This window comes from Mercenaria mercenaria, chromosome 3 (assembly GCF_021730395.1).
Source record: "Mercenaria mercenaria strain notata chromosome 3, MADL_Memer_1, whole genome shotgun sequence".
Classification (NCBI taxonomy): domain Eukaryota; kingdom Metazoa; phylum Mollusca; class Bivalvia; order Venerida; family Veneridae; genus Mercenaria; species Mercenaria mercenaria.
In genome coordinates, this window is record NC_069363.1 from 94,671,790 (window position 1) to 94,692,749 (window position 20,960).

Consider the following 20,960-nt stretch of genomic DNA (forward strand, 5'->3'; position numbering starts at 1 on the left):
GTTATATTCTTTTGCTGAAGTAGTCTTGTGTCGATCTATGTTGATATGTGTCTCATGAACGGCGGCTTTCCTCTAATCTTTGTGTTGGTTTTGACGTTAAAAGGTAAAATATTTTAACAATAAATAATAATAGTGGTGTGAAATATAAAATTTATGATAAAATATTTAATCGTAGTTGTAATAGTAACACTAATGGTGACAATTTTAGAGCGGAGAAACAGTGCATATCTTTAAGTATCATTGTAAATAGATAAAGTTTTAATTGTAAAAGCAAACACCTGTCAAGTGAAACGTAAATATATTTTGGTTAAAATGAGAATAAATATAGCATTTTGGCGTTTTTTCTGTTTTTCAGAATTTATTTTTCTATATAGTATTTTTTCTCATGTATATATCTTTAACTTTATTCTTCCTAAGTAGTTTGATTAATATTCCTGTATTAAAAGAATCAAATCGTACTGCTTTGTGACGTCTCAACAAAAACTTCAATAAAAAAAATTATCTTCCTTCGAGAAAAAAATGTGTAAATAATTTGCCAGCACAGTTGGTAGTAAATAAGCACCGGGCAGACAACAGCCGGTGTAACATTTAAACTGACCCCGTTGAAAATAGACCCTATGGGTCCTTTTTCATCGTTAAGAATTGACACCGTGTCAATTCGTCAACATTTCAGCATTACATTTTGATGAAAAGGTCCTTTTGCAACGTTGAGAATTGATCCCACCAATATTTCAACATTAAATTTTGATCAGTTGGGCCAATTTTCAACGGAGTCAATATTTAACGTTACACCGGTAGAAAATTATCCTTTTTATGTTCTGATTTTTCTTGATTGTTGGATACAACGTTGGCATTTTTGTGAATCCTGGACCAGACAGAGCAACACCATTAGTAATGTTAGTTGATGATGATGTGAAAACCCACATGAGCACACTAAATAGCTTGTTTCTTTTATTCTGCAATGTCTATAAAAACTGAGAAACTGCCTTATGGCTGCAGCAAGCACCAATGCCCATTTTAGATGTCTTTAACTTGCGTAGTATTAGTTCTGAAAAAAAAATCAAAAGAAAAGTGGAGATCATGTTTAAAGCAAAAATAAAAACCAACATTTTTCAAAGAAGCACATTGTAAAATCAAATCAGAAATATGACCACGAACGGTAGTGGTGGTGTATTGCAAAGGGTTTCACTGACAATGAAATTATTTTGCATTTATGTCAAGAATAGAACTGTCATGTGATTTCAGCAAAATGTTGCAATGGAAATAAAGTAAAATGCTCTATAGCAACAACTCTAATAATCATTTGAATCTTCAATTTTTTCAAGCCTTTTCCCTATTAGTGGACAAATGTGATGAACTGGGCTGCTCATGGTCCTTTCACTTTTTTTTTAAAAAAAAATAGTATGTCTTCTCACAGTTGAAGGGGCGCCACTCGTGCAAAATACAGATAGTACCCATGACTCGGTGCGGTTTCTGGTTTTAGCAGACTGGGGTGGTAGGCCTCGCTATCCTTACAAAACCAAAGTTCAAATCGACGTAGCACAACAACTTGCAATCACGGCGGAGAGAGAAAATGCGAGTTTTGTACTTTCACTTGGTGACAACTTTTATATGAACGGTGTGAGAAATATGCTCAGCAGTAGGTTTCAGGTATGAAAATTGTTTGTTGCCGCTCTAAGTACACAAAGAATAGAAACCCAGCATGCAAAATGACATGTTCTTAATGACAAATACTTCTTTCTAATTGCAAAATATTTGATTGCTAAATACTTAATGTATGACAATTTCTAAAAACCCGCTCGCTTAGCTCAATAGAGAGAGCATCGATCTACGGATCGCGAGGTCGTGAGTTCGATCCCCGGGCGGACCGTATGTTCTCCATGACGATTTAATAAAAGACATTGTGTCTGAAATCATTTGTCCTCCACCTCCTCTGATTCATGTGGGGAAGTTGGCAGTTACTTACGGAGAACAGGTTTGTACTGGTACAGAATTCAGGAGCACTGGTTAGGTTAACTGCCCGCCTTTACATAACTGAAATACTGTTGAAAAACCCAAAACAAACAAATTGACAATTTTTAAGTTATTGATGTAAGTTTTATATGATAAATGCTAACTATGAGTTAAGAATCTGTGTTGTTTTTGTTTTTGTTTGTTTGTTTTGGGTTTAACGCCGTTTTTCAACAGTATTTCAGTCATGTAACGGCGGGCAGTTAACCTAACCAGTGTTCCTGGATTCTGTACCAGTACAAACCTGTTCTCCGCAAGTAACTGCCAACTTCCCCACATGAACCAGAGGTGGAGGACTAATGATTTCAGACACAATGTCGTTTATCAAATAGTCACGGAGAACATACGCCCCGCCCGAGGATCGAACTCACGACCCCGCGATCCGTAGACCAACGCTCTTACCTACTGAGCTAAACGGGCGGGCTAATCTGTGTTGTACACGGTATATCTGAACAATACATATTTTTCCACAATATAGAAATAAACCATATTTTCACAAAGTAAAATTGTATCCGAAGGAAATTCAGCTAGTAAAAATGATAGAGTTGTGTGCTTCATTTTTTGTTAGACAGATTTGAAAATATTGGTCTTCTGGTCAATTATCACTTGTTTGCAATGTAAATTTGGGGATACCGTATGTTTTTCGTGCCAGTAAAATATCTACAGAATACCAAGCTACTGCTAGGTGCTTTAGTATGCTTAGGCCATTAGGTAAGCATAACATATGTAAAAAAACTAAATTATTCAAACATTTTGACGATAAATGGTCATTATATCCCATCCATGACGAGGTCATATGCTCTCCTCGTTCTTGTTTTGGGGACTTCTATATGTGGACGTGACATTTGTTATATGGCTTAAATACATGCACAGATACAAAGTGTGTTAACAGCAGATGGTCTCATTAATTTTCTCCGCTTTGGAGATTTGTCCCTTTAAAATGGCAGTAACAGCACTTTTATGCTGGTATATATATGGTAACGAAGCCCTGGTCTAACTTAATACATCTTACGCGAGTCTCATTTTATTTCATTTCAATTTTGGTCAAATGTATTTGACGAGTTTTCTACTTTTCGTGTCGGCAGGCGTCGTGGCGGAAACAAAGAAAAAGCTCCAACACATTTTTCAGTCTTCAGTTTGGATTTTTACAGCTTAATACATAAACTGTTCAGATATCACCCTCTGACTGTCGAGTTTTCTTGTGAAAATGACAACAACAAAAACGATTGTTTTCGTGTCATTCTGTCAGCACGCTTGAACGACATGGCAAAATTCATCCTCTATGTCATCCTAACAGAAATGAAGGTGAAAGTATCGTACTTGTTTTTGTACTGAGAAAAAAAAAATAATGTATACTAAACAGTACTAATATTATTATTTATTTCTTTATTTTCGACATTGAAGACAACATTTGAAGACGTATTTTACCAGGAATCATTGCATATTCCGTGGTACTTCATCGCCGGAAATCATGATCACTACGGCAGAGTTTTAGCACAAATTCAATACTCAAGTGTTTCACACAGATGGTAAGGGTTCCATTTCTTATATAGCTTTGATTATTTTTCCAGGAATGGCCATCATGTCTACCCAATATCATAATTTGCAACAGTTATGCAAAATGTGCTCGATAAGTGTAAAAAAAAAACTTCTTTGTATTGTCCGAGCTAATGTATATTTAAATAAGTAAAAACAACATACAGACGGGGGAGAAGGTCACCTTCGCATGGAGATGGCCGCAGACTGAGGGAAAGAGCTGTTTCAGAATATTTGTGACATAATGCATAACGCACAAGCTTGCATCTATTTTGTTGAGGGTTTTATTAAGCAGAACAATACAAAATATTCACACAGACTATTACTCTCATTTGACATCTGAAAGTACACATTTGAGCCGCGCCATGGAAAACCAACAAAGTGGGTTGCGACACATGAATCCAGACCAGCCTGCGCATCCGCGCAGTCTGGTCAGGATCCATGCTGTTCGCTAACAGTTTTCTTAAATTGCAATAGCTTTGAAGCGAACAGCATGATCCTGACAGACTGCGCGGATGCGCAGGTGTCTGGATCCATGCTGGTCGCATACCCCCTATTTGTTTATCATGGCGCGGTCATTTAGGTTTCAAGTTTATTTTATTCTAAGACACATGTGGCATAAACAACAATTTAGACAAATATTACGACATAAGCACGAAAGAAAAACCATTAAGATTAAACGAATATATCTTTAATATCCACATAAAATCAAGTCACATTCTATTCAATTAACACAGTCTTCGAATGGGTATCACCAATCAAACAGCGAAAAAACTTGCATTTGTGGTACCATACTACTAAAATGTATATACATGTATAAAGTAAAATATATTGTGTAATGTACTCGTCCTTTACTGACCTTTTATTTTGTATCTTAAACTATTCATTTACTTGTGTTACGTTATTTATAGACGTCTAAAAAGTAGCCCGAATTCTATGTATGAAACTTGAACCAACACACAAATTTATAAAGATGAAAAGAAAATTGAGCCATGCCATGAGAAAACCAACATAGTGGGTTTGCGACCAGCATGGATCCAGACCAGCCTGCGCATCCGCGCAGTCTGGTCAGATCCATGCTTTTCGCTTTCAAAGCCTAATTGAATGAGAAACTAATAGGAACAGCATGATCTGACAGACTGCGCGGATGCGCAGGCTGGTCTGGAACCATGCTGGTCGCAAACCCACTATGTTGGTTTTCTCATGGCACGGCTCAAATGTAAAGAATGTACAAATCAGTCGTAATGGCAATAAAGTCCATTGTCACTTCTTGTCCGAAAACAAAATAAAACAAAATCTGTGCCTTTTTTCCATTTTTAACCAAAGAAAATACTGATTTAAGTAAATATTTTGTAAGCGTTTTGCTATGCAAAATATGTAATTATCATTAGTTCTGGTAGTTTCGTTTGAACAGAAATGCAGGCCTTAACTGTATTATGTTAATAAAAATTCAGTCACACTATAAATGTATGTCTGCCTGTTTAGCATAATTAAGTTTATGCATGTAATGTAAATATCATATAAGCACCTCGTATTTAGCACTTTTATGTGCAAAATATATCTTACAAACTGATTTAACCGTAAAGTTCATTAGTTCTAAAATTAAATGTTTTTCAACTTACAGATTTAAATTCATTATGGCACTTATGGCGTGTAATATGTTGCAATATCATATGAGCCGTGCCATGAGAAAACCAACTTTGTGCTTTCGACCAGCATGAACAACCAGCTGCGCATCGCGCAGTTGGTCAGATCCATGCTGTTCGCTTTTAAAGCTATTGGAATTGGAGAAATGTTAGCAACACATGGATCTGACAACTGCGCGATGCGAGGTGGTCTGGATCCATGCTGGTCGCATACCCACTAGTTGGTTTTCCCATGGCAGCTCATATTTTCTATAATTATTGTCTATCTTTATATATTTATTCGACACCATAGTCCGATTTCGTTATTTCCAAAGCATCAATTTCAAATATTTATGCAACATAATCGTTCATTTAACACATCTGAATGCACAGCATCTGAAAAACACACTATGTGCAGTAAGATGCGCATAATTCCTCTTTAAATCGTTACATAAAATACATTCCGAAACGAAGTGAAACGTGTCTTTCAGCTTATTATATACGTTACATTTTCTCTCATCTAGTGCATACAAATAGGTCTTGTCCATCTAAAAATCTCAACAACAAAAAAAATGGAAATTAACGTACGCATGACAAACATAAATGGACTTTCCTAATATTTATAGTATTGGAATATGGCTGTGCACTTCTGCTCGGAATAAATCTGTAGAATAATGCTCCACTTGTGATTTGATTCTTTCAGCCTTCTAGAACTAATATTTAAGACTTTGTTTAACATTAAGTAAGAATAATTTAGACATTCAAATAGTCTGAGAGAAACATACTTCAAGAAATACAAATGCTCATAATTATCCTTCGACAATGCGTATCAATTTTACCTCTACTAAACTAAAGATATGGAGAGCTATCCTACTCGCCCTGGCGTTGGTGTCAGCATTAGCGTTCGCATCTGTGTCCATACCTTGGTTTAAGTTTTGATGCCCTTTTTATCTCTGTTACTATTTGATGGATTTGCAACTACATTATATGACACAAGGACGATGACACTGGTAGAAATATTTCATGGATGATGCTCCCATTTGAAATTTAGGTTAACGCATTTTCCATGTACCTCTGTTATAACAGAGGGATATTCGCTTCAATCTTACAATGATGATCCCACATCATCATTAATTCTCCCTTTTAACTTAAAATGTCATGTTAAAGTTTTAATGCACTGTTACTATAACCGCTTAAACTAGTTGTTTCAGATTTGTATCCACATTTAAGACACAAGGGCTATGCTTCTTGCACCAGTGTTTTATAATGTATGCTCCCTTGTTACTTTGAATTTCAGGTTAATTTCGATGCACTTCCGCTATGTATTTGTTATTTCTGAATGGATTTGATTCAAACTTACGATAGTTCTTTTAAATCGTCGCCCTCATTATTTGACACAAGGTACTTAACTCTGGCACACATTCATAAAGTATGTCCCCTTTTACTTTTGCTCTATCACAGCGATTACTAGATGGACTTGTTTCAAACTTAGAATAGTTGTTCCCAATTACTTGTTACATGTTATGACACATGGTGCATTAAATCATTCTTCCAGAACAATATCCCTGTTATACTTAGGCTGTGTCTTAATACACGTTCACTGTATATCTAAAATTACTAAATATAGCTGACTCTGACTGAAACTATTGTGCAATGTCGTATTCCACATTGTAGTCATAAAACACTCCAGTGACAACTCCAGCTTACTTGGATTTGCCATGCTTCTTTCTCCAAAATCGAGATAGTCGATGTTTCCTGACACTACTTTTGTTTTCTATTTGTGAGGTCAACAATATCGTATTCTTCTAAGATATTTGTTTTTATTTGCTTGCAGTAACTTAATCTAAACTTTTATAATACTATGACATTGCATGTTTGGTAGAGGTATTTTGAAAAAAAGAAAAGATGATAAACATTCACCCTATCTGACCCCAAACACATCCAAAACTATAACTAAGGCAATTGCAACACGTAACTCATTTACAATGTTTGAAAATTTCATTTGAATTTAATATAAAACTTCTTCGTCAGGATTGAAAAACGATCATCTGGCATTAAAACATATAAAAGATATTGTTCAAAAACATTTATTAGTTTGTTTGTTTGTTTTGGTGTTGTTGTTGTTTTTTTTTTTGTTTTTTGTTTTTTTTTTGACGATGGCACAGATTTAAAACAATTAACATTATAACAAATGAAGTTTCCAACATAAAATTCTGCAAATTGATTAAGACAATGTCTCAGTGTATAAAACCGCCTCGGTAGCCTGTTGGTAACACCCTCTTCGAATGCGGTAGACCGTGGATTCAATCCCTGGACGCGTCATACCAAATGCGTTAAAGATGGGACTAGTAGCTTCCTCGCTTATCGCTCAGCATTAAAAGGATAGTATCTGGACTGGTCATCCTGGTGTCTGTTTAATGTTACTTGGTGCTGTACTATGTTATCAGTCTACGGCGTGATATTCTTGTGAGACAGCACTATAAAGTTGGGTATTGTACTCACTGCGTCGTTTATATAACTGAAAAATGTTGGGAAAGACTCTAAACCACACAGTGCATAAAACTAAAGCGTGCATTTGAAAATGATTTGAAATTCTGATGTTGCAAGTTGGTTTGAACGTTTGGTGTATAGATAATAAGCCTTTTCCTGTCCTTAAAAAATGATTCATAACGGTGTATTTTATTTATACCTTGTATATTCATATGATTTTATTTATGGTGAATTAGGTCGGATGCCTCTACAAAATATGAGATATTATAATATTATTAAATTTTGGATTAAAATATTACATACGGATTGTAAAAAATATATAAGAAAAGTGTACACTATGTTATATCAAGATACTTTAAATTATCCTTATAGAAAAAACTGGTGTTCTTTGATAAAAAATTTACTGTGTTTGTTGGGTTTTCATGAAGCATGGATTTTTCAAACAGTAGGTGATACCAGTATGTTTTTAACGATTGTTAAACAAAGGATAAAAGATCAGTTTCTACAAAATTGGAATGAAAGATTAAACGATTCCAGCAGAGCCCTATTCTATAGACAAATATGTAATTTTAGGTTTCAGCCATATTTAGATATATTAGATATTAAGAAATTTTGTGTTAGTTTATCACGTTTACGTTTATCATCTCATCGCCTTTGTATCGAAACTGGTAGATGGAATCAGCCTGTAAGTACACCTATAAATGAAAGAATATGTAATGTTTGTAACTTGTTAGAGGATGAATATCATTTCGTAATACAATGTAACATGTATATTGAATTAAGGAAACGATTGATACCACCATACTTTTGGAGACGCCCTAGCATGTATAAATTTATTGAACTTGTAAATTCAGAAAATCCACGCATTGTAAAGAATTTATCTAATTATATCGAAAAAGCATTTACAACAAGAACAAATCTTTTGTATAGCCGATAAATATCCATATAGAAAAGGTCAACAAACGTTTTGGTACAGTTATTGTGTAGTTATAAAATTGACAAGTTAAAGGAAAATGTAAGTGACCATTTTTATTTCTGAAATGTAGGAATGATGCAAGTGCTTGTCACTTATAGTTGTCAAATTTTTTACCAATGTTTTATTACAATGGTTTTGCCAATTTCGGCGAAGATTCCACAAGCCGGTTCTTGTAAGGCCCTTTCGCTTTCTTGCTTACAAGAACGGTCATCCGTGGAATACAAATATAGCTTTAGTCATGTATTCATTCATATTATAAATTATGTAGTGTATTGAAAGGAAAATGATCTTGATATTTCGTTTTCTTTTTGTTTTCAATCAAGATCATTTTACCGTTATATATATATCACAATCTAGTATAGTTACTATAAGATAGCCTTTATACGTTAATACGGAAACATTTAAATCTTTGATGAATCTCTTTGTCTTGTCAGATTGAAGCATACATATACATGAATTGTTGAAGATGTTGCCAATTGTTATACGAATCATTTGTTTATTGTGTTATTAATTAAATGTTCACTGTTGCCATGTATATATAGCGTACCATGTGCCACATGGGTCTATGACCTTCTGGTTTAATGAAAATAAAAACTTTGAAACTTTGAAAACTTTGAAACTTTATGCACTGAATCATTTGAAAGAAACAAGTAAAAATATGGTTTGATTCCCCGTGTTAGAAAGTAGGGAAATCGCACAGATTGTTTCCCGAACAGGAAGTTTCTTGCTGCTTAAGGAAGACAGGAAACATCTGTGGGAACTCTCAGCAATGCCTGCCTGTTTTCACGAATGTTTGTGGATAAAACACCCTCCAAGTTTAGTACCTCCCGGCACAGTACCCGTCAAGCCTGCACACCCTAAACTCAACAGTCTTCTTCGTGTGCTGTACTTTAGTACATAGGGTTTCGTTTCAGGTGAGTTCTTTCGAACTTACTTTGTTGCAAATTTGGTACGGAAATGACCGTAAATCGGAGTTACATTTACCTCACGTTTTTAGTCACCGCTGCACAAATTGGTGTTATCAAAATGTAGTCCAGCTTGGTTTGACTGGAATTCACTTAATACTCATCTGGATTTCTGGCGAGGGTAGGACGAAGCTGTTGTGGCAGTAAATACTATATTAAGCAGCACTGTCCGTCTCGTGCAACTGTCTGAAAGAATCATTTAATAGGTATACACTTTTTTCTAGTTTCTGTCAAGCCGTGCTGTCGTTTTGGCACCCCGCCAGAACGACAAAACAACAGCTTGCTATCTTTCGTGTTGTTGTGTTGGCGACAAAATCAATCAGCTTTTTCCAGTAATTAATATCAGTTTTATTTACACATTACATGTATAATAAAGGATGATTATTTATTATATCTTATAGACTGTTAGAAGTCTCGATTTTGCTTTGATGGCAGAATTTTCTTAAATCTTTTCTCTAGATAAATGACGATAAAACTTTAAAAGTTTCGACCGCAGAGGTATGATTTGAACAAACTTCGAAAAGCCCGCATGCAAAATATCTAAGACAGATTTGAATTTTAAGACAATAAGATTTTAAAGTGTTGCCCATATAAATCAGTGCAGAAGCAGATAACCCCAATGCGGGGCCAATTTTGACCAAAGGGGCATGATGTGAACAAACTAGTCACAGAACGATTACATAATATAACATGCTTAATATCCAAGTTTAAGATAAGAAGATTTAATATCTTTTCCTGTATAAATATATATTAAGCAAGTGATTTGTTTGTTTGTTTTGGGTTTAACGCCGTTTTTCAACAGTATTTCAGTCAATGTAACGGCGGGCAGTTAACCTAACCAGTGTTCCTGGATTCTGTACCAGTACAAACCAGTTCTCCGCAAGTAACTGCCAACTTCAGAGGTGGAGGACTAATGATTTCAGACACAATGTCGTTTATCAAATAGTCACGGAGAACATACGCCCCGCTCGAGTATCGAACTCACGACCCCGCGATCCGTAGACCAAGTGAACCATTGAGCGGATTTTTCATGATTAAATAAACTTGGCAGATGACTACTAGTACTATGCAATGCTACATAACAAATATCTAAGATAATGGCATTGGAATTTTAAACAAGATGATTCATAAAGTTTTTTTTTTTATGTAGCGCCTATGTAACAAGTGAATCTCAGGCGGCCAAATTTTAAACAAATTCGGTAGAGGACCACCAAACAATGCAACAAACCAAATAGCCTTACCGATTTGGAGAAAAATATTTTTAAAGATTTTCATTTTGGTTGCCATGAAAACTAGATTTCTGTGTGGAATAGAAGTCTTTTAACAACTTTGGTAGAGGGATATCAAAGGAACGTCATGGCTAAGTGTCAGAAAATTCCAAACCATGGTTTCAAAGTAAATTTTTTTAATGTTTAGATAGGCCGTGTAGGACGACGGACACTGGACGGTCCACGGTTAGTTTTAGTTATGATTTTGCTAACCAACATCATCTCTCAAACCACTGGTCAGAATTAGACTAAACTTAGTCTGTAGCATCCTTCCTGTGATATTTATCAAATTTATTTTATGTTTCAGCTTTGCCCCTTTAAGAGGCCGCCAGAACTAAAAATAAAGAAACAAAAACAACTTTTAATTGACTTTTTCTGATGAACCGCTCTATAGCACTTTGTCAAACCTTAATTCCAGTATCATAGTCTTCTTCAAATTATATTCAAAATTGGGCGCTTGGACCATTTTAGGAGCTACGAAAGTTAAAGTTAGACTTCTTTCACGCCAAGCTCCTTGAATCTAACTAGTCAAACTAGTATGTAGCATTATTAGAAGTCGTCTTCCAAGTTGATTCAGAAAGGGAATTAGAACTCCTCATGAACTGTTGGCTGGATGGTTGTTAGCATCATTAAGGGGTCATGGCCAAAATTTGTTCCAAAAGGCTCTCGAGGGCCGCTAGATCTATATGTAGAGAAACATTAAAAAGACTATTTCTCATAACCAGCTTGTTGGACCTTCATCTAACTTGGTCTGTAGCATCATTATAAGGCGATTGGCCCATTTAGGGGTCACCAGAGCTATAGACATAAATATCTATTTTGAAGGTTAGCTATTAGACTTGGTTGTCGCATCATTATATGGTCTTCTTCTAAGATTTTTTTTTAATAATTAAGCTTGGCTCCTTTTATGAAATCACATTTAAACAACGTTTTCTCATGAACCGCTTGATGATGGATCATTAAACCAGGTTCTAGGTGTCAGTATTAGGCCCTCTTCCAAATGTATGCAGGTTGGAGCGCTTTGTTCCCTTTTTTGGGTAATCTCCAAACTTTGTTCAAATAGGGCGATTCGGCACCTTTACGGGCCACTAGGTTAAAATACAGATCAATCTTTAATCAATTCTTATGAATCACCTGATTTATCGTCATTAAACTTGGTCAGAAGCACCACTGTAATGTTCTCTTCCTAGTTATTAAATTGGGGCACTCGGAACCTCTTATGTGTCACTGGAGTTGAATGTTGATAAATAACTGTAACGAAACTTATTTTCATGAACCGCTTGATGGATCTTCATTTTGGTCTGTAGCATCATTTTACGGGCATTTCCCAAACCTTTTCAAAATGGGAGCACTTGGTCCCCTTCAGGAGCCACTTAGCTAAAAATAGAAATATTCTTTAAATGACTTGTTTTTCGTGTCCTGCTTGACCGATCTTCATCAAACTTAGTCTGTAACATCAATATAAGGTTTTCTCCCAACATTTTCTCAAATAATAGCACTTGGTCCTATTTAGAGCCCTCAGGGGCTAAAAAAGGGGGAAAACTATAAAGAACTTATTCAATTGATGTATCATCGCCAAATTTTGTATCAAGATTCCTAGTATTGTCTTCGCTCATTTTTTTTAATTGTTCTGTTTGAAATTTAAGGGACGACCAGCAGTATAAAATGAAAAAGAACCCTTTAAATAACTTGATCATAATGCCACACCAGACTTGGTCTGTAGCATACTTGTAAGGTTCTCTGTCATGCTAATTCAAATGTTTCTTTTGTTTGGCCGATTTTCTTGATTTTCAACACGACAGCATAGGCACCATAATAAAAGTATTTAAAATCCTTTACATCGCCGGGTAGATGATATTAACAACATGCAATATTTTACTTGAAGGAACTTTCCAGATTTCTATTACAAGATAACAAAGACATTACCTAAAGATAAGGTACTGGATATTTTGCTAATTGACACGGTCATGCTGTGTGGCCAGACGCATGCTACTCCTAAAGGGAAACGTGTGTTTGGTCCTGAAGATATACATGCTGCAGAGGTTCAGTGGAACTGGATAGAACAAAATCTTAAAGATTCTACGTAAGTTTGATTCTTATACTCATATTGATAGATATGAGCCGTGCCATGAGAAAACCAACATAGTGGGTTTGCGACCAGCATGGATCCAGACCAGCCTGCGCATCCGCGCAGTCTGGTCAGGATCCATGCTGTTCGCTTTTAAAGCCTACTACAATTAGAGAAACCATTAGCGAACAGCATGGATCCTGACCAGACTGCGCGGATGCGCAGGCTGGTCTGGATCCATTCTGGTCGCAAACCCATTATGTTGATTTTCTCATGGCGCGGCTCATATGTAGATTTTACTCCATTTTAAAAAATAGCTTATCTAAGATTAAAGTACATAATTGTTAACTCTTTCTACATTTAAATATGGAAAATATTGAAACATGGTTAGAATATATATTTTTGTTGTTGTGGTTGTTGTTGTTCCTTTTTAAATTTAAGGTCGAGTCTGTAACAGTATTGTCTATAGTTAAAACACATGAAAAATCCAACAACAAACCAGCTGCCTCATTTTCCATCTGATATACATGAAACCTGGTTATAAGGTGTGTCTTACTAAATCTAGGTCAAGTTAATTACAGGGTCATCTGGGGTCAAAATATAGGTCAAAATGATAATAACTATCCCTTTTTTAACTGAAGGTACGTTGTACTGATTACCACATATAATTGAATTTAGACTAATCCATCATGCTGTATTGTCTATTCCAGGGCTGACTATCTTCTTGTGGGTGGACACTATCCGGTCTACTCAATAGGGATGAACGGACCAACTGAATGCCTCTATACGAGGCTCGAACCTATACTGTACAAACATCGTGCAACGGCGTATCTGTCCGGGCACGACCACAATTTACAGGTAATAGAATCTGTAAAAAAAGTACTTCCGGAGCAAAGAATGCAACCAAGAAGAACAAGTAGGCTTCTTTTAAAAAAAGAAACCTAGGAAAGGTCCAGTGTTGCTCCTTTTAAAGTTATATCAGAGATATAACAATTGTTAATGTCTCTATGTCTCTGGTTATATGATAGGTTGTGCTATAGACGAAAAACAGTTTCCCTATTGCAGGTCACTGTGACCTATTAGGGGTCATCTATAGTCACTGCGACCATGACCCAATGACCTCGGAATCAATAAGTCATCTTGAGGTTATGATCAACCTCCGCCAGTCCGAGGACTGTAGGCCCAAGCATTTCCTAGCTACTGAATTTTATTAGCTACCACTGCAATAATTACTTAGAACTTGGCCCTGGTGAAGGGTGCCAAATTAGCATCTTACCATTTTTGCGAGAACCTCACCTGACAGGCTTGTTTGTCAACTGCCCGCCCCGAGAAGCCTAAAAAAAGCTTAAAGAAAACCCCTCTTATTAATGAATGTATTGTTTTTCCAATCTTAACCTAACAAAACTGCTGACCCGCCATTAGTTATTTTTGAGATTAAGTCTACACAACAATACGCTGTTGATGAGTTTTCAAAGTTTCAATTTTTTTTTTAAAAAAGAAAAGCTATCATGTGAATTCGCTCATTTTACGACTACAAACCATCTTTCAACAGTCGCAGAAATACAGTAAAACATCTAGAATTGATAAACCAGCGAACAACGTAATGAAGCACAATGGAAGAAAATGACAACAAAACATAAATAATTGCGTTGTCATGCCCTTTTAATATGTATGTGAAATCTAAACATTTCATAGTAAACATCAAAATCTACACTCCCTTATTTCTATAAAATATATATATTCATTTTCTAAAAACGCATTTTCATGCTTATTTTTGTGACTTTGGTAGTAAAATAAATAAAATATACTTTTGCGTAATTTTGAAAATTTTATATGATAATATTTATAGATAGATATAAATGTCCCCTTAATTTAAGAAATGTTCTTTCAGTATTTTTAAACTATTTGCAAAATAGCTAATGGTGGGTAAGTTCTGTATCGCAGTAATGGTAGGTCCTGTCAGTTCTTGCTGCGGGTAACAATAAATATAATCTTATTTGTTTAGTCATGAAGGATACAAAATCTAAATTGATTACAATAAGAAGACATAAGGGCTTTTCCTTACAAGGAAAGCTTTTATAAAATTATTGATCCGATAGATTCATGTCTATTTCAAGCATATTCAAACGCACAAAGATGGGAAGAACATGGACTATTTTATCAGCGGGAACGGGGCCTGGTCAAAGGTCCTACAGACAAATCTTGATGCTGTGCCAGAAAAATCACTGAGGTTCTTTTCAGCTGAGAAAGGTGTAGGGGGATTTGCAATGTTTGATGTGTCCGAAACAAGAATGAAAATCAAGTTTATAGACAGTAATGGTGTAACACGCTACGAACATGAAATAAAGCCACGAAAATTAGAATGAATCTGAATATGGGAAGAGGGTAGATCATAAGAGCCGCGCCATGAGAAAACCAACATAGTGGGTTTGCGACCAGCATGGATCCAGACCAGCCTGCGCATCCGCGCGGTCTGTTCAGGATCCATGTTGTTCGCTTTCAAAGCCTATAGCAATTAGAGAAACCGTTAGCGAATAGCATGGATCCTGACCAGACTGCGCGGATGCGCAGGCTGGTCTGGATCCATGCTGGCCGCAAAGCCACTATGTTGATTTTCTCATGGCACGGCTCAAATTTAATTTATTATTAATAAAAAGCCACTGAAAACGCATTTGAAGAATGTACATTATGATAACGTGACATCAAGTCTTCAACAAAAACTGATTGGTCAATTTTCTCTTTTGATTTTGCTACTTTATGTTAAATTTTAGTGGAGAAATGTGCCAAAGTTCTGCAATGTCAATATGATTACTATATAAAGAGATATCGGGATAGTTCGTAACTGAAGAAATAACTAATTTCTGAAAAGTTAGTAAAATCGCAGTGACCTTTAATTCTAAACTGAGGAAAAAGTCTAAATTCTGGAAAGTACATAAATATTACATTGGACTTTAGTTTTTAACTGAGAAAACGAGTTAATTTCTGGAAAGAAAACACATAATACATAAAAGGTATTTGTCCCACAGTCATCAAACCTCACAGGATTGACATTCAGCATGTGAAATCATGTACCACGTGTTTCACTTGGTATTTCACATAGCCATAATTCGCCCTTGAAGCGAACGGGTTACGAAATTGCGATGATCACATGTTGTTCACTCACTTGCTACACCGTCAGATTCATTCGGACCGTGTCTAGTACCATCATCGGTTCACGTTATCTTAAAAGCTTGGTCATTATCTCGGGCCAATGAATCAAAGTACATGAAATACTAACACAACTCAAATTCGCCGTTAAAACGAACACTTTCGCCCATGAAGCGAACAAGTAAAATGCATTCGCCCTTTAAACGAACAAGACATTTTTTGACTGCTGCCAATGAAATTTGCTGTTTTTATTTATGTGAAAAGGTTTCTTATTGGCCAGATTCCCCAGAAATTAAAGGCGCCATTTCTGTTAAAGAAGACTTCCTAGTATCCTTTCTGAAATGTTGTTGTTTTTTGTTGACAATTATACATACAGTTTTATTTAGTAGCCAATAATAGTTTGATGATGAGCTAGCTAGATTAAAGGTAGTACTTACCACAAGAAATAGTTATCGGTTATAAATGAAAGCTATAGCATAGGGAGATTCATGGAACGGACTTGGTCACATACGGGGAGAATCAGTTGGTAGAGCATTGGAACAGTATTCCGAAGCCCCGAGTTCGTGTTCCGGTCGGGCTGCACAATTTTCTCACCCTATATCTTATTAGCTTAGCTGAAATTTCTCAGTGCGTAATATATGCGGCAGATGGCTTATATCGTGATTCCAAAAGGCTTTAAAAGCTCACTTAACCATGATATAATCTCAAGCAGAATTTCTAATTTCTCTAAGAGTACAGATCAAACTTGTCTATAGTGAGATAAAAGGTTACAAAAACATACACGGCTCACACGATACATGCTTATTACAGCGGCTATTTTACTTATAAAGTAACTTTTAAAACTCAAATGACAAATCAAATTCATCTCGAACGTGTACAACCTTTGTAGAGCAACATCCTTTGGGTGTTACAAATATTGACTGAACATTACGTTGACTAGAGGTTGTTGTTCTCAAGAGGTGAATTTGATTGTATACTTCAGCTTAGGTTAATGTTGATGATGTTGTTATTGTATTTGCAAGTATGCAACTTTTCCTTACATCAGAAACGTTTAGATCTTGTTAAGGTTATGGCAAATATAATCAAAGTCCTGCTCAGTCGTGAGATGCATGGAAGAAGAAAGGAGTACGAGTGGGTAGCGCATCAACTTTTGGATAACCTCTTCTGGCATGAAACGCATTTCGATCATGACTCTTTATTCACCTTACATGTTATCATCAAAACATTATGTTCAAGATCTCATGCCATAACAAAGACGGTGATACATCAACTGCAGGAATGGGAAATGCGTTCACTTGCTGGAGATTGTGAAGAAATTGTTATAAGGAGTCATGTTTTTCTTGTGAAATATATTGCTGCGTATGTGTCTGAAACTGAGTTAAAGATATTACAAGACATAGTGGATGACATAAAACAAAATACAAACTAGAGACAACATTTTATACCATCAATACTCTGAAGAAACTGAATGTTTACAAATTAAAAGTAAAACATTTTCCTAGACCTTCTTATAACATGTAAAAGAACTAGTCTGTCTGTTTCAATCAATAAATCAAATTTGCTCCTTTAGACAAACTTTCTCTTTTTTTATTTTTTTCCCCGCGGCCTTTTCTCTGTTTTCTCTTTTTAATTGTCTTTGATGTTTCCTGTCTTCTGCATCAGAGATTTTCTTTTCCCTTTTTACTTTTTCTTCCAGTTTTGCTTTAAAACATTCATCAGAAGTAACTACAAAGTATTTATTCTTTTTTGTTGGCTTTTTATATTGTTGTTTAGGTAGAACAAGCATGGGGTTGTCAGGGATAATAGGTACTGTTATGGGCCTTGGGGATATTTGTTCTTTATACATTTTCCAGGTTTCGTACATGGAGTCGTTTAGTGTGCTGCCTGATTGGTATGTATTGTTATACAGGTTTATTTTCTCATCAGTTATTGCTGATTCGACCACAGATAAAGCGAATGCTGCATCGCACTCCCTTAGATTGCTAGTTTGATCGGGAAGGGTTGACGAATTGCACTCAGGCTTAGAAGCAGATGGCTGAGGACTTTGGTCAGGACCTTGCTGTGGACCTAACTGCTCTTCAAGAACCTTGATCATGCCATTCTCATCTAAACAAACAGGTAGGTCCACAACCTGGTCCATCTCATGTACATCTATGTCAATTGAAACAATTACATCATTTCCGGTACATGTACTACTGCTTGCAGCACAAACAGTGGGTAAAACAGCGGTTTCTACGGAAGGATTTGAATGGACTTGCTCCACTTTATTACACTCTTCCTTACATTGATCTAAGGGCGTTGCTACATACAGTTCTGATGGACTGTAGGCAATGTCAGGTATGACGCCTGGATTGAAAGGACAGATACCAGTAGCTTCAAACCCAGCTTTCACATTGTTACTGGTGAGGGCATCGTTCCACGCCTTTGTCATAATTCTAAAGAACTGGGAGTGTCCTACAGCTACCCCTGTTTGCGAAGTAAAGTCCTGTACATGTCTCCCCCAGCTCGTCTTAAAAGACTTAAAAACAGACCTGTAAAAACACAGTATTATGGTGTTTATAAAACACTTGTACATATTACATACATGTATTCTAGCATAAAACTGCTGTTATTGTCACATTTCGGGGGTGTTTTAACAGGAGAGAAAACGTGTGTTAACAGAGAGATTCTCGCGCTCACGTGCTGTTATAACACCTTTTTATATATGCGAGTTCCGTGGCAAAGCGTAAACGTCATTCGGCCCCAAAACGGATAATTCAAAACGAAATGACGTCAACGTAAAAAAACAGCTCAGACATTCCCGCGCATTTCATGGAAATTTAATGGCGTTGAGGTAGGATGTATTCATTTATTAGTATTTTTTCCGCGTTTTATGCTAGAATAGCGTTAGCGCGTGTTCATTTCGTGTTATAACATCTGCAGAATCCCTCGGGATACGTTGGTACCCTCGCCCTACGGGCTCGGGCACCAACCAATCCCTCGGGATTCTGCAGACATTATAACACGAAAAAACATGCGTTATCCCTACAAAACAAACTTTAAAGTTTACAGACCGGTTTAGGAATTAAATTAGGGCAAATTTTTCTTTTTGACATTTTGCTTTTCGCATTTAAAAATTGTATAAAAGAACTTCAATCGGAGACCTGATATCTCCCAGTGGCAAAACACTGAGAAGCGCCGCAATTATCGGATAGAGCGCCGGACTAATTCAGTGTCGCATGTTCGAATCTGGTCACTCCTCAGTCACAATTGTCTTTGTGTGTGTGTATACTGAACAGAACTACAGTTGTAGTTAAAAGTTGAAGTAACGTTGCCCTATAAATCATCAGTGTAAAATGAAGAATTTTTAACTAACTTATATGAAGCGATATAAAAAATAGAAAAAGAAAATAATGAATGACTAAAATTATTTTGAAAATGGACTTTAGACGGTTAACGATATTATGAAATAGTAAATGTCGACAAACTTTAGACCATAATTAGAAACCTGTCAAATGGCTGCGTAAAGTGACTTGTTTTACTGGGCAGCTCAACTATTACTATTCCCTCCTTCCTGGCCACTCCTATGAGTTCAACATGGTGGTGTGAATCATGGCCGTCAACAATCAGCACTTGAGGTCTATGAGGCCCAATGTTTGGTAGGAACGTTTCTGTGAACCAAAGTTCGCTAATCCCCTGTTTAGTCCATCCACTGTCAGAGACGCTGCACTGTGTGCCTATATAATACATTGAAATTCAAAACAGGCAAATAATGAAATACATGTAATTGCATTCTAGTTGAATATCGTTCTACATGTTTCTACATTATATCGAGTTTCACATACAGATGTTGTAAACAGTAGGGCACTCTTCTTGCGCGTCATTAATCAAAAGTTTATTTTACAATTTAAAGACTGTAGGGGTATATATGTACTGCGTTATGGACTTAGGTGTTACTTGTGTTAAAGTCTTCTCTAAATGCGTGATACTTAATCATGAAACAAAAAACTCAGGGACCTAATTTACAACAGTCAATATGATTGCAAAATATTTTGATGATGGCCTTACCCGCAGGGGCATTTCCAGTGTCATAACTGTGCAGTGCTCTCTTTGTTTTGCCTGGGACAATAACATGTGGTGGTATGATGCTCCCAGCTGCATTTCCACATGCTATTATAGTTATCATCTCTCTTGAGTTGGACGATTTAGCATGTACAATCTTGCTACCCTTACGGGCAATGATTTTAGGGGGTTTTGGTGCCAATGATAGCCCCGTTTCGTCCATATTCCAAATGGATGATGAGTTGTCTAAGATATGATTATCAGTCAAAACTGTCTTTAATTCCCTAAAGTAATGACTTACATGGGAGCGGGTCATTGACATGTGTCTGCCAGTTGCCGTAGACTCTGCTGTCCTTAATGAAAAGTAAGGGTGACGAACCTTGAACCCTCGCCACCATTTTTCAGAAGCTACCCGGCCCTTAAAATATACCCCTTCAGAAGCGGCATATTCTCCCGTAAAACGCAAAAAGGTTTGCTTAGAAAAACCAATCCCCATGTCCCTCTTTGCATTGCATAATTTATTAAATCTTTCTCCTTATCTATAGGCAATAGCGGATCTTTGCCCTTCTTTGCTCCCGGTGCGACTTTTCCAGACTTGTGATCATGTAAAGTTGTCACAGGAACCTTGTACTTTTTGGAAGCACCTCGTAAGCTTAATGACCCATGCTTCACTTCTTCCACAGCACTATATAAGGCCTCTTGAGAGTAAGGCATCTGAAATGTTACATGTATGGCAGACCTAATTATTTTCTTAATATATTAAGTAATTTATAGCATTTTACACAGAGGAAGTGAAATTGCGTTCTGTAAAGTCCGTTTACAGATGCAGTCGTT

The 20,960-nt window shown here is 36.3% G+C and overlaps 2 protein-coding genes across 2 annotated transcripts; one reads left to right on the plus strand and one right to left on the minus strand.

Annotated features, from left to right (window-relative positions):
- LOC123523983 (tartrate-resistant acid phosphatase type 5-like) lies at positions 1 to 16,037 on the plus strand. Its single transcript, XM_045301825.2, has 6 exons — positions 1 to 103; positions 1,418 to 1,650; positions 3,415 to 3,539; positions 12,756 to 12,953; positions 13,649 to 13,796; positions 15,056 to 16,037. Exons 1-6 carry the CDS (start codon positions 46 to 48, stop codon positions 15,302 to 15,304), a joined length of 1,011 nt encoding a protein of 336 aa, XP_045157760.2. The 5' UTR covers positions 1 to 45; the 3' UTR covers positions 15,305 to 16,037.
- Positions 16,038 to 17,743: 1,706 nt separating this feature from the next.
- LOC128555976 (uncharacterized) lies at positions 17,744 to 20,349 on the minus strand. The gene is made up of 4 exons (XM_053539845.1): positions 20,133 to 20,349; positions 19,573 to 19,801; positions 17,948 to 18,616; positions 17,744 to 17,786 (listed from the first exon to the last, which is right to left on the minus strand). Exons 1-4 carry the CDS (start codon positions 20,347 to 20,349, stop codon positions 17,744 to 17,746), a joined length of 1,158 nt encoding a protein of 385 aa, XP_053395820.1.
- Positions 20,350 to 20,960: the final 611 nt, after the last annotated feature.

Excerpts from the sequence above, each read along its gene's own strand:
- LOC123523983 (XM_045301825.2), top strand. The coding sequence starts at position 46 with ATGTGTCTCATGAACGGCGGCTTTCCTCTAATCTTTGTGTTGGTTTTG. Across the intron at positions 3,540-12,755 it reads TCAAGTGTTTCACACAGATG|GAACTTTCCAGATTTCTATT; the intron begins GTAAGGGTTCCA and ends TTTTACTTGAAG. Across the intron at positions 13,797-15,055 it reads GGCACGACCACAATTTACAG|CATATTCAAACGCACAAAGA; the intron begins GTAATAGAATCT and ends GTCTATTTCAAG.
- LOC128555976 (XM_053539845.1), bottom strand. The coding sequence starts at position 20,349 with ATGGACGAAACGGGGCTATCATTGGCACCAAAACCCCCTAAAATCATT. Across the intron at positions 19,802-20,132 it reads CACTGGAAATGCCCCTGCGG|GCACACAGTGCAGCGTCTCT; the intron begins GTAAGGCCATCA and ends TGTATTATATAG. Across the intron at positions 18,617-19,572 it reads TTTACGCAGCCATTTGACAG|GTCTGTTTTTAAGTCTTTTA; the intron begins GTTTCTAATTAT and ends GTGTTTTTACAG.